Raw genomic sequence first — 13,352 nt, 5'->3', positions numbered from 1 at the left:
TCTATGCCTTCCTGGCTCTTGGCTGGATTATTGTGATGTGCTTTATCTGGGACTCCAACTGAAAACTATTTATAAATTTCAGCCACTGAAGAACACAGCAGCACAACTGCTCTAGGGCCTTTGTCTACAAGAACGAGGAGTCCGGTGGCACCTTAAAGACTAACAGATTTATTTGGGCATACGCTTTCATGGGTAAAAATCCCACTCTTTAGCATCTGAAGAAGTTTTACCCATGAAAGCGTATGCCCAAATAAATCTGTTAGCCTTTAAAGTGCCACTGGACTCCTCGTTGTTTTTGTGGATACAGACTAACACGGCTACCCCTCTGATACTTTGTCTACAAGAGTTTATGAGGCCAGTACGTTCCAAACTGCCCCTGCTGCCTGTTATCTCACAAGTATACTCCAAGATTTTATATATAATCTATTTTAGTAACATGGGACCTAGTCAACTGTATCTTAATTTACACCCCCTATGGTAATTAAGGGCAATGATGACCGAAGGCCTACTGTCCCCAGATATAATCTCAAAATGGTGGTAGGATGGATGGTTTTCTCCTTCAAGTGCCATAACTCTTCTCTGTAATGCTCTCTCCTCAAACTCTCTGGCCTGTGTTATACAGGAGGCCAGAGGAGATGGTCATAATGATCCCTTCTGGCCTTAAATTCTTTGAATCTCAACCTAAACCATGGAATATCTATGGCAATCTTCCTGGCAAGTCGACAAACACTTTAAATGGTCTTTTTGTAGTTTTCTCACCTACAGTTTTAATGGATAGTTTGTGCACAGTGCTGTATACAATATAAAAGGCAAAAAAAGGTTACATGACATGCCTGACCACAGCTACATTGCAATTCAGCAACAGGCCCAAGAATGGAAGAACCCAGACTTCTTCCTTCCTCCATTCTAGTGTGGCCAATGCTGACTGATCCTATTAAAATCTCACGGATTGCTTGCAATAGTCACTGGGAGATAGGTGCTGATTCCAGGAGACTCCAGGCCAATCCTGGAGGGTTGGCAGCCCTACCCCACTCCTCTGCTCTCACCTTCACAAAACACCACAGCAAACATGTGACAACCCTGAGAGTTTAGAAGAATGCATATTTAATGCAATATTAAAAAAAAGTCTATTTATTAAAGGGAAAAAATCCCAATACATTAGTGAGTTGGGGGAGAGGAAAATAACACTGCATGTTATTGTAACATTCTGCAATGTATGGAAACATAAATATAAAAGAGACTTCTGAAAAACAAACACATTGGAAAGAATTCCAGACCCTTAATTCTGAAACCAAATCCCATGGGCAGAACCAGAGTGCCTTAGACTGGAAGGAAACAGATATTTTCTGCCATGTGCCAATACATACTGACTTTTCTACCATGTTGACTTCATCACAGTCTTCCCTCCTTCCCCACCTCCAAAGACAAAATTCTCTGCTGATAGATGAAAATGCATTCTCTGAATTTTCCAAACCATTTCCATGAAACAATAAAACCACAATACAGTGTTTAAGGAGAAGACTCATAATCCCGATCCTTCAATGAGATTAACACAGGCTCACCCCAGCACCTCATGGAGCTCATTATGGGATTGGGATGGGAGTTCTAGCAACTAATTTACCAACTAAAATAATTTCCACTAAAGGCAAAGCAGACATTGGTTCCAGATAAGAAAAAATACAGTTGATATTGACTTACACAGTCTGATATTTCTAATTATTGCATAGTTTAAATAGTTTATTTTAAACTACATAATTTCTCCAAAATCTAATGTTTTTTTAAAAAGCAATGCATGTTATCCTCAGCCATCCAGTCAAGTTTTGCATAGCTTAAACTACAACCTCCTCTTGTGGTCAAGTAAAATTAATATCTAAACATCTGAGTGTTTTTTCCCCCCACAGAAAAAAAATCTTAAAACATTATTTTCTTAGGGAGAAAAAAAGCTAATTATACACGTGTAGAAAAGAAAGAAATGATATGATTTTTTCAAATAAAAGTTTACAGTTCGTATCACCATTGTAAATCAAGAACATCATTAAAACTCTACCTGAGAGTTCTGGATGCTGCCATTACATAAACACAGGCCTGCAGAGCAAACTACACACAGCAAACTCCTAACCAGAGTTTCTGCCACTTACAGTGTCCCTTTTAAAAAGTGTCCCAGATACAGTCCCTCCCTCCCTCCCCCTCCTCCCAAAAGGCCTATTGGTACATTAGAATTGGACTATGTGGATACCTACGTCAAGTCCTATTAAGCATCAACATATGCTGCTCTCTTTTTATTAGTGTGAAACAAAAACCATCATAATTTCAAATGAGCCCCCCACTATAATATCCTTTCTGGGTAACCAGAAATGTTTACAGGTACATGATAAGAGGGGAAAGTAGTGCATTATCTAAAAGCATCCCTTAAACCATCTTTTTATTTAATAATATTAATGATGATTTGAACATACAGTAAGGAATTTCACAGCAATGTCCAATACATCACCCTTAAACTCACCCTGCTGTGTGTTAATGGTATGGTAGAAGCGCTGCTTGATGACATCTAATCCCTAAGGAAAGTGGAGTAATTTAAAGCATAAAGTTCCATCTTTAGCTCGATTGCCTTGTTTCTGAAGCAGTAGGTATGTCAGAAAATCACAGTATTGTAATGTTTTCTGAAGTCCTTTTATTTTACAGGCATGTCACAACCACCATCTCAGTGCAAACTGTGTCCAGAGAAGCAGCAAGAGAACACCTAGTCCCATGTGTAGACTCCTACCTAGCCTACCTTGGTTTAAGATCAAAATTCCCAATTTGATAAACACTCCCCTCTCTTCTCAGTTAGTGGGGTCAGAGTCAGAAAGATCTGTTTTAACATATAGATGCGTGTCTGTCTCTGAGATGGACACGTAGGCCCTGATCCTGCATCAAGAATGCACTCACTTAAATGGAGCACTGAAAAGGTGCAAGAATCCAGACTTGTGCATCTCAATTCAGGATTGGAGCCTTAGAATGTCACCTTAGACAGAGTCCAGACAAAGGCATCTGAGAATGAGTTATAATTAGTAGGGGTTCCAGTTTAGCTATGTACCCACCTGGATGATTTTTATATAAATTTTAAATTATTATTGATTCACTTCTTGTGGACATCACCGAAGAAATGGGTCTTAGAGAGGGATGTAAATAAAGACTGGCAGGGGCTTGGTGAACCAAAACTGGGGAGTATTCTACATACAGGAGGTGGCTTGAAGATTGTAATGAGACATCTGGGATTCCAAACTCTTTTCTTATATTCAAAATAAGAAGCAATTGTGGTAAGTAGGTGGTGTCTCTTGGCAAATTCTGACCTTTTACAGGCAATCACTGTAAGTTTACATATAGATTCAGATCTAAATAGAGATATAGATCTCTCCCCTCCCTCAGAGACCCCACTGCTGATCTACCAGGAACTGAAGTCCAGAGTGCACTGACTGAAACATATGGGACCTTAGGCTCAAAGTTCAAAATGGCCTCCTGCTTCAGCTTGCTTGTAAATGCCAATCTCACCTCATATGGCTAATCAGCCTCATGTACTGTACCCTGAAGAGCAATCTGGGATGCAAGTCACTGAGCAGACCCAGAGAAGGAATCTAGCAAAGTGGCAGGGTGGACTGGGAAATGGCTCGTTTTTTCAGTTCAGTGGCATTTACAAGGAAGATGAGGCTGGAGGACAGTTTTACTGTTCAGCCTCCAGCTGGATGTGTTTAGTGAGTCTGTCACAGTGCGCTCAGGAACTTTTAGCAGATGGTCAGCTCCTTGTCTAGAGAGCAGTAAGCAATTAAAGGTCTCTCCTTTTGAACCAATTATTGATTGTTCAGGCCTGCAGAAGTTTTCAATGGGAATTTTCTTAGTCAGGCCTAAAATTAAGAGGCTTTCAAAGTGTGAAACTAATATTGATCCCTGGAAAGACCTTATTCTAAACAAACAGAAATTCCCTCCTGATAAGAGTTCAAAGCCAAGTCCCCAGCAGCTGTCTGCCTTGGCTTCCACTCCCTCTGGGATAAATATTCATGAGCCAGCCTGGTTTCCAATGGAGACAGTAAACACACTGGGGAAGCCAGTAACTATCAGGGGGTTCTGTTTCAGTTGTACACACAGAATAAAACTAACCCTGGGAAACTCGGCAGCATATTTCACACCAGGCTTTGCTACAAACACAGCCGCTGTTCTAGGGACTTTGAGATCAATGTCAAGTGGTCTTGCTTGCACAGAGCAGCAGCTGGTGTCTCAGAAGAACTTGCTGGCTGCAGCTGGTATCTTTAGCCTTTGGTAAGGATTGTTCTTTTAAGATTATTATTACAGTGAAGCTTCTCTTAGAAGTCACCCAATGGGGCAACACAAACTAGCTGCCTAGTAGAAGTGGGTTATTAAGTAAAGGGGAAACAAAAAGCACATAGGTCGCCTGTTGGAGGTTGGGTTCTTAGTGCAGATTCCTTGCCAAATCCTGAAAGAAAGTGCTGGGAGAGAAAGGGATGCAGGAGAGCGAGCTGTGGAATTGGAGGGTCTTGGAGAGCATCTCCTCTTAGCCTTCCTAGTGGTGACAACACATCGCATCACAGGGAGACACAGATGGGAAGCAGATCAACTGGATTCAAGAGAACCACCTCCGCTGGGTACCGGTTACCAGCAGCCAGACCTTTGGTGGAACTCGTCTCATCCTCGTCTCCTTCTCTCAGCACCACCCAGCATGGGAAAGCTCTGCCTGCCAATCGGGTCTTAGCACAACAGGCAGCCCGGGCCAGGGAGAAGGAGCAGGCAGTACTGCGGAGGGACCCGGTTCAGCAGGACAAGATCTGGAGGGAATTTATGGATGCCGAGTGGAGGGGAAGAAAATATTGGTAAGTACCCCAATTCCAATTTCATGTCCTCATTGTAACACTGCCACTGCTCAGAGACGTAGGCTATATCTACACTGTAGCTGGAAGGGGTAATTTCCAGCTCAACTAGATATGCCTGCACTAGCTCTGATCAAACTAGCATAATAAAGACAGAAGTGTTGCTGTGGTGGTATGAGTGGCAGGATGGGCTAGCCATGCCAGTATGTGCCTAGGGTCTCAGATGGGATCACACTCAGAGTAGCTAGCCCAGCCTGATGTTTGCACTGCTGTGGCTACACTCTGTATTTAGTGCTTACTCTGATTGAGCTCCTGTGGGTATGTCGACTTGAGCTGGAAGTCGCACCTATGCTCAGTGCGGACATACCCTGATGGCCTGATCCAAAACCCATTAAGTCACTGGAAAGACTTACACTGAATGGACTTTGGATCAGGCCCTAATCCTGCAACTGCTGAGAGTAAACACTATCTCTATTCTCCTCTTTTTTTTTTTTGCGCAATACTCTATTGGAGCGGATCTCCTGGCAAGTCATGCTTGAGCAGAAACAGACACTAAAGAATCCCAGGCTTAATACTGCTCAGCTGTATTATGTCCACACTGTGAGGATACAAATGTGACAGCATCTGTAATTGATTGCACAGATGCTGATATTATTGCCTGTTCTCAAATTCTTGGAAGTGGCTGAAGTAGAGATTGGACAGAGTGTTCTGCCAAAAATATTATTTGTACTTCAACCCTGCAAATCTCTTGAGTGCCCCTAACCCTGCATATATAGATACACACACAGGGAAAATCCCATTGTTACTAATATATTAGCAGGGTGTACAGCATGCCCAGGGCATAAATTATGCTTTGACTGGATACATACACAGCTGAGCTGATGGAACCAGGCATTAAGATCTCTCTCTCTCAAACACACTCTATTTGTGGTGATTCTCCAATTTACAATATAAGCATGGCCGGTAGAAGAATATCTTTGTTAAAAGCAAGGTTAGCTTGAGTTCTGACTGTATGCCAGCCTCATCCAGCCAGACACCAGGGAAGCAAGGTAATAAGTAGGCGATCAGCTACCATGATCTCTCCTTGGATTCAGTGGGAAGGAGGGAAGAGACGATCTTTTGGTAGCTCCTCTTCTCCCTCCTGCAGATGGCACCAACCCTAGCAGTGATTGCTTCTTTCCTCCGGGACACATTTTTAACTTCTGTCTTTGCCTCTTTAACTCAGCCTCCAGGTGAGAGGAACAAAGCTCCGAAGCAGCCCCACATCCCTGCACAGAGCTTGGGATGGGAGAAGTCCTCTCCAGTCTGGTAGCCTAGGAATAAAAGAGAGTGTAAGGAAATGGGACCAGTGGGTGGATTTTCATATGATGAAGCCCAGGCATTCCCCGATTACTAGTACTTCAGAATACAAATATAGTATTATCCAGATCGGATATATTTGTACAGCGCCTAGCACAATGGGACCCTGATCTTGGCTGAGGCCTCTAGACACTGAGATGAAAATATAATAATAAATACAATGCCAATTTATTATTAATTATTATTATATGCTAAACTGCACTGCAGGACTTTCACACCACAGTAGCAGTGTCCACATGGTGAGTTCCAGCACAGCAATCTAGTGAGATGTAGATTTACACCGTGGTTTGCCGTGCAGTAACTCACCAGGAAGGCAAGCCCTTAGATAGCACCTTCTCTCTACAGGTACCAAAGCACTTTACAAAGATGGCTATACTGTCATTAGCCCCATTTTACAGATGGGGAAAGTGAAGAGATTTGCCCAGACTCACAAAGCAAATTAGTGGCAGAGCCAGGAATAGAACTCAGGTCTCCTGACTCATAATCCTGCGATCATGCCACAGCTTCCAGTTTGTCCATTTGCACAAAACACTGTAGCAGCTGGCTGCTCCCATACCTGCAAATAAAGCTTAGCATGACAAAGAAAACCATTGCAGGAAGGAAGTGTTAAGCACAGAGAGCTTTATGACTGTAAGAAACTGTTCTCCTATTAAACTAGTCTGAGCAGCATGAAATTTATGGATTGTAAATGTCGGATTTGGAACTTAAATAGACTCTCATATGGCAGCAGACACAATAGTGGCAGGTCAGCAAACAAACTTCTCTTTATTGAGTTACTTTTCTAAGGAGAGCACATACTTCAGGTGCTTCTGCCTGCCTGTTATTTTTAAAGTAGATAATAGTCTGTAGGGCTGTGAAAATCAAAGAGAATATCGCTATGTTTGTTCTTGTTAGGAGGAATTTATTTCTATTAACATGGTTATTAGCTAGAAAAATGAAGGTAGAATACCTAGAATTCTGGCTAAGCCTGGGGATTACTCTCTGTCAAAGTTTGGGTATTGTTAGTAATAATTTTTAATTGACACTAGCTGATCTCTGGGTTGTGGGTTGCTGGAAATGGAATTTTCATTGCGAGAAAAAAGCATGCAAAGACATGCATCAGAGCAGCATCTATTATTGGCATGATAGGAGAGATTGCTGGCAAGGGATCGCTTGCCAGCAACCATAACGCAGATGTCTTTGAAACACAAGAGCTCATCCACATGTTTTGGAGCTGACACTCTTGAACTTTTAGCCAATTCTGTAAATGGAGATGTTTGCAACTCCTGCTAAGAGCAGATCAACATGTCTACACCACGTGAAACCATTCTGTGTATCCACTGTGTGTGTGCGATTCTAATTGTTCAGATGCCACGGCGATGAGCATGATATAAGAACGTGAACTAACAACTTGTGGCCCAGTTGTGTTCAAATTCAGAGCTGGATTCATTCTGAGAAGAATGTACAGCTTGGTTCTAAAATAACCAAATAATGACTGTACCAAGATATTCTAGTCATACGATTGAGGTAAAAATTATCTGGCAAGAGAGAGATCGGTACAGTAGAGACCCACGAAACCCTGATCTATATTAAAAGGCAAAATCACTATTGTAATTATCTGACTACTTCTGTTAAGAGGAAAGAGTTCATCCTGAGAAAATGTGAGTGAAAACCTTTAATTTATTATTTGTTACAGGGACTGGTGTCTTATGATGTGTTTGTATACTGCCTAGCATAGTGTGATCCCAATTGTGAGAGGGGTCTTCCATTAATACCCACTTCTGCTCAAAGGGACATCTATAGTCATTGCAAATATTTATACATTTAAAACAGGTCAAAATAATTTCTTAAATCGGGGCTGAGCCTGCTCATTTTCTCTTTTAAAAAGAAAAGAAACCTAAAATTAACTGATCGCTTGGAATCACTATTCTTGACTTTTGAAGCTTTATTCTATGATAGCGAATCAGGTTTACTTTAAATCATAGAAAACTTATTAAACTAAAGTACAGAATAGGAATGAGTCATTTAAGTTAAAAATTTTTTTTCTTCTTTTCCAAGGTACCAGAATTGGGGCTTCATGAAGGACTATGATCCAATGGTAGGTTACACATAAATTTACTAACTGTAGTCCAGGCTCTTTTTGATTTACAACAGGATTTCTAGCAGGCTAATATTCTAAATTGAGCCATCCTTGAAAGTAATTTGTCAAATTGTTTAAGATTAAAAACTGCAGGAAAATATGCCCAAGGAATCTGAAGTGCCACTCATCTGCTATTCTTGTTCTAAGCAGATGGAATGCACTGTGTGTGTGTATTTCACCTCAATTTTGATTAAAGTACAAATGTCACAGAAGGATTGACATTTTTAAAGGGTGCTTGAAGAATCAGCCTAGGAAGGAATTTAAGAAATATTGTCAGCACAATAGAATCTGAGTCATTTATTGAAAAAATAAAAAACAAAAACACCACCACCACCACATCATCATCTTGCTCGACAAGTTTATAAATGGGATTATCTGATGTGGTTGCCTATAATAGCAGGATACTGGACTTGATGACTTGGGGAGCAGGGGGAGGATATCTTCCATTTTATGTTCTTGCCATCACCAACCACCACAGTTGGTCCTGACTGACAGCCCATGTAATGCTGTTGAAGTCAACGGGTTTGCATGGGAAGTCATGCTCCCAATGATAAATTTCACATTCACTGCGAATGGGAGTAGTATTGGGTCATTGCTTGAAGCAGAATTTCCCCTCCAGGTACCTATATTCTAAGAGGGGGAGTGTTATCTTATCACAAGAATGTACACCAATGACTTTGAATCCAATCCTGCAGCTCATACTCAGGCAAAACTCCCCCTTGAAGTAACTGGACATTTGCCTGTGTAAGGACACAGGACTAAACCATTTATATTTTAAAATACCAAATGACTGCAAAAAAATGTTAAAAGGTATGATTCAACCAGCCAATCTGAAACCACTTTATCCTGATGAAAGTTGGTGCATTAAATTACCATGTGCTCAGACTGTTCTTTGATTGGTTCAGAGAGCTACCTTCTTGGATGCCATTTCTTTAAAGACTGCTGACCCTTGGTGAATAAGATGGTATACCACTTTTCAAGAGCAAACTAAGCTGTGTCTTCTTGGAAGCTGATGGGGTGTCACCAATTTCAGTTAGCTTAATAAATGATTAAGTTTACTGTCTCTACAGAGCATTTTCACATACATTCAATATATAAAACGTCAGGTAAAATTTTTCAAAACATCTGAGTGACTTCGGATCTTAGGTCTCATTGACTTTCATTTTCTTTTTTGAAACTAGGAATTAGAGGCTGTAGAAAATTTACCCATAATCTTAAGCAACGGTCTTTCCATTTATTTTTTCCAGGGTAAGAAAAAGGAGCAGGAGCAACTGCCCGAGTATATGCCTGTGTTCTCAGACAAAATTCCCAACACCACCAACCAGACTATCGGCAGTAGAATGAACACTGAAATTGGCAAAACTCTAGTAAACATGGATTACTTCCTCAGCCGTGGAAGACAAAAGAAGAAACTTGAGCATGAGTTCCAGCCCTCCTAGTGTTAGAAAGAAAATATCCCTAACAAGATATGTGGCAGGATTCAAGCTAACAATCTTTTTAGAGTCGCACAGTAATGAAGTTACAAAGCATCAAATCCTTTCCTGATATCACTGTCTTGCATGGCATTTTTTCATGAGCAAAGGTGGACCTTGTGCTTAAAAATCTTCTGGGGAGATCCTCTTAATATTTGGAGTGATCAGATTAGAGTGGATATAAACATGTGCTGTTTAGATCACAGGATCCAATCATGCTCCCATCAAAGAAAATGGCATTAACTTCAGATGGAACAGGGTCACCAGAAAAGAAACCCTAACTTATCTAAGATTGGTCACAAGATCTTGCCAGATGCAAGATATAATATTTTTAATTTCAAAGTAATCAGTGCACTAGATAGCAGCAGTCCCTTGTGTTCTGTTTATCTAGCTAGGTTTTTAAATCACACTCCCCATCACCTCAGTGTCTAACCTCATCACTGAAAGTAAAAACCAAGATGATGAAAACCTCTGTTCTAATTTTTCTTCCTACTTCTGTGGAAATGGATGCAATTTTCCACGTTTTTAATTTGCTTTTTCCCTTTTCCTTCCTTTTACTACTACTACTTCCTTCCTCTTTCTCCTCTCCTCTCTTTGTCTGATTTAGTTTAGTCTGGGGGAACAACAACACAAAGAAGAGGGTTTTACACTCTGCTCTGGAGGCACTGGTAATCATTCTGATCTCCGTCAGTGATTAGTTCCAAGGTTCTGTTGCCCAGAAAACCTGGTCTCCCATTCTTATAAGCTTCACCCTTGAGTTTAACAGATGCATAGCTCCTGAAGAATGTAGTTGCCCAGGAAGATCATCATCACAGTGAGAGAGGGAGCATTCTTTAAGATATCTAGAATCAATTCTATGGAGGGGCTTGAAGGCAAGGATGAAGACTTTGGTTTGACCAGGGAATGGGAGTATAACGCAGAGTACTGAGACAATGCGAAAAGGATGGCTGTTTTCTCCACTAATTTTAGCTGTTTAAGGTGGGAGAGCTCAGACTAAGGTAAAGAGGGCTTTAGCAATCCAGCTTGAAGATCCTGAAAGTATGGATCACTGTAGCAAAGTTACCACCCAAATACAACAGGGCACAATGCTCTAGTCAGTGAAAAGGCATTTTTCTGTAGTTGCAGCTATTTCAGACTCCAGCAGCAGGGGGCAGCCCAAACGCACTCAAAAGGTGGGGACCAATTTGACAACTGAGAGCTAGCCACCCTCAATAGAAGGTGAGGTGATGGGATTTCAGCAAGGCAAAGGGACAGTTTGGAGCTGGTGTTCTCTGTGCTGGGGAGTAAAGGAGATGTAGAGGTAGGTGCCACCTGCTGCCATTTAAGACCATGGCAACACACAGTTTCCCTAATGGTTTCACCTATGTTTTAAAGGCTGGGGAGAGAATTGATCCTTTTAGGTTGCAACAGCTGAGCTCTCTGGAGATGGAGGAACACCACAATCTGCAAGCAGCCTGAAAGGAGGACTGGCTCCATTTCAGTGCTTTGCTGTTGACCCTAGAGGAGATGCAGTAGTCTTCTATAGTAAATGGTCTCAAAACTGTAAAGAGTTGCACAAAGCAGGCATGACATAGCCATCATCCTGACAGTCCATGCTCTCTCCTGGGGCCAAGGACTGCTTCCCACCACAGCATCTAAAAGAGGTAGAGAAGAGACCAGGTGTTCCCCCATCTCTACATTGATCAGTGGAGCTTACTGGCTACAAAGGGGAGTGAATGCTACCCCACTTAAGCACACAGAGATGTGCTCACTCTGTGTGCTAGAAAGTCCAGCACTGCATCCAAGACTAGCCTGTGCAACTTGCAATTTACATTATCTCCTGGGAAATTAACATTCAGTTCTGGGCTGTAATAAGATTCCTGATCCTGAGAGAGACTGTGCAGCCCGAACTCCCATTATGGTAGGAGTTACATGCTGAGATGCAGGTGGTCCGTACCTCTCAGGATCAAGCTCTTACCCAGCATCCTGTAAGAGCAGCTCATTTATAACTAGGGCCCTACCAAATTCACAGCCACGAAAAAGGCGTCATGGATGAAATCTGGTCTCCCCTACCATGAAATCTGGTCTTTCATGTGCTTTTACTCTATACTATACAGATTTCACAAAGACCAGCATTTCTCTAGTTGGGGGTCCTGACCCAAAAGGGAGTTGCAAGGGGGGGGTCACAAGGTTATTTTAGGGGTGTTACAGTATTGCCACCCTTACTTCTGCGCTGCCTTTAGAGCTGGGAGGCTGGAGAGTGGCTGCTGTTGGACGGACGCCCAGTTGTGAAGGCAGCACCCTGCCAGAGCAGTGCAGAAGTAAGGCTGGCAATACCATACCATGCCACCCTTGCTTCTGCGCTGCTGCCTTCGGAGCTGTGAGGCTGCTGACTGAGGGCCCAGCTCTGCAGGCAGCAGTGCAGAAGGGTGGCAATACCATAACATGCCATCCTTACTTCTGCGCTGCTGCTGGCAGCAGCTCTGCCTTCAGAGATGGGCTCCCACCCAGCAGCCGCCACTCTCCAGCTGCTCAGCTCTGAAGGCAGTGCCACTGCCAGCAGCAGCACAGAAGTAAGAGTAGCAGTACTGCAACTGCCCCCCCAATAACCTTATCACCTCCCCTCCCCTCCATACACAACTCCTTTTCGGGTCAGGACCCCTACAATTACAACACCATGAAATTTCAGATTTAAACAACTGAAATCATGAAATTTACTATTTTTAAAATCCTATGATCATGAAATTGACCAAAATGGACTGTGAATTTGGTAGGGCCCTATTTATAACTCATTCAGCAAAGAGCACTGAAAACACATGAGGTTACATATCTAGCAACCAGCAGGTGGCACTCCAGACCAAACAATCCCTTGGAAAGAAAACTAAGGGAAAGCAACGTTACACAATTATTTTAAAAATTAACATTCCTATTGGCAGCATGCCAGATTCCCAGCGTGGTTACCCCTGTGTAAATCCAGAGTAACTCCACTGAAGAATTACTCCAGATTTACACTGGGGTAGCTGAGTACATTCTCTCTCTTTTTTAAATTGGATTAAAAGCATCAAGCAAAATAATGCCACAGTAATTTCAGAGGGGTGGGGTGTGAGGAGGTCCCAGTGAAATATCATACTGGTTTGTCTTTTTAATTAAAATGTCTTGGCTTTAACTGATGAAAAAAATCATTTATTTTGCGCAACTATTTTGATTTATTGCTGGAATGAGTTGCTGTGCATCATCAGTGTTAAATCAGGCTATTCTGTGCAGAGGTTTTGCCATGATGGAAATGAGAGAAGGAACATTTCACATCTTTGCTACTTGGCAATGGAAGTTCTTTGGGTCAAGTAACGGAAATGGCTTCGTTTCAGAACTGTGTAGTGTCAATGAGGATGTGGAATTTGGGTAGAAGTTAGATTTTAACTCTAAGGGCCCAATTCTGCCTTAGGGTATATGTCTACACTGCAGTTGGGGGTGTGATTGTAGCTCAGGTAGACTTACCCACTCTGGCTTTAATCTAGCTAGCATGGCTAAAAAACATACTCTGGCACAGGCTATACAAACCCACCT

At 42.1% G+C, this 13,352-nt stretch overlaps 1 protein-coding gene across 1 annotated transcript; it reads left to right on the top strand.

Annotated features, from left to right (window-relative positions):
• Positions 1-4,093: 4,093 nt before the first annotated feature.
• C3H2orf50 (chromosome 3 C2orf50 homolog) lies at positions 4,094-11,867 on the top strand. Its single transcript, XM_030555429.1, has 4 exons — positions 4,094-4,293; positions 4,551-4,862; positions 8,256-8,295; positions 9,585-11,867. Exons 1-4 carry the CDS (start codon positions 4,211-4,213, stop codon positions 9,774-9,776), a joined length of 627 nt encoding a protein of 208 aa, XP_030411289.1. The 5' UTR covers positions 4,094-4,210; the 3' UTR covers positions 9,777-11,867.
• Positions 11,868-13,352: the final 1,485 nt, after the last annotated feature.

This window comes from Gopherus evgoodei, chromosome 3, assembly GCF_007399415.2.
Source record: "Gopherus evgoodei ecotype Sinaloan lineage chromosome 3, rGopEvg1_v1.p, whole genome shotgun sequence".
Classification (NCBI taxonomy): Eukaryota; Metazoa; Chordata; order Testudines; family Testudinidae; genus Gopherus; species Gopherus evgoodei.
This window is presented reverse-complemented; position numbering and strand designations above follow the sequence as displayed.

Excerpts from the sequence above, each read along its gene's own strand:
- C3H2orf50 (XM_030555429.1), top strand. The coding sequence starts at position 4,211 with ATGTCAAGTGGTCTTGCTTGCACAGAGCAGCAGCTGGTGTCTCAGAAG. Across the intron at positions 4,863-8,255 it reads TGGAGGGGAAGAAAATATTG|GTACCAGAATTGGGGCTTCA; the intron begins GTAAGTACCCCA and ends TTCTTTTCCAAG. Across the intron at positions 8,296-9,584 it reads TGAAGGACTATGATCCAATG|GGTAAGAAAAAGGAGCAGGA; the intron begins GTAGGTTACACA and ends TATTTTTTCCAG.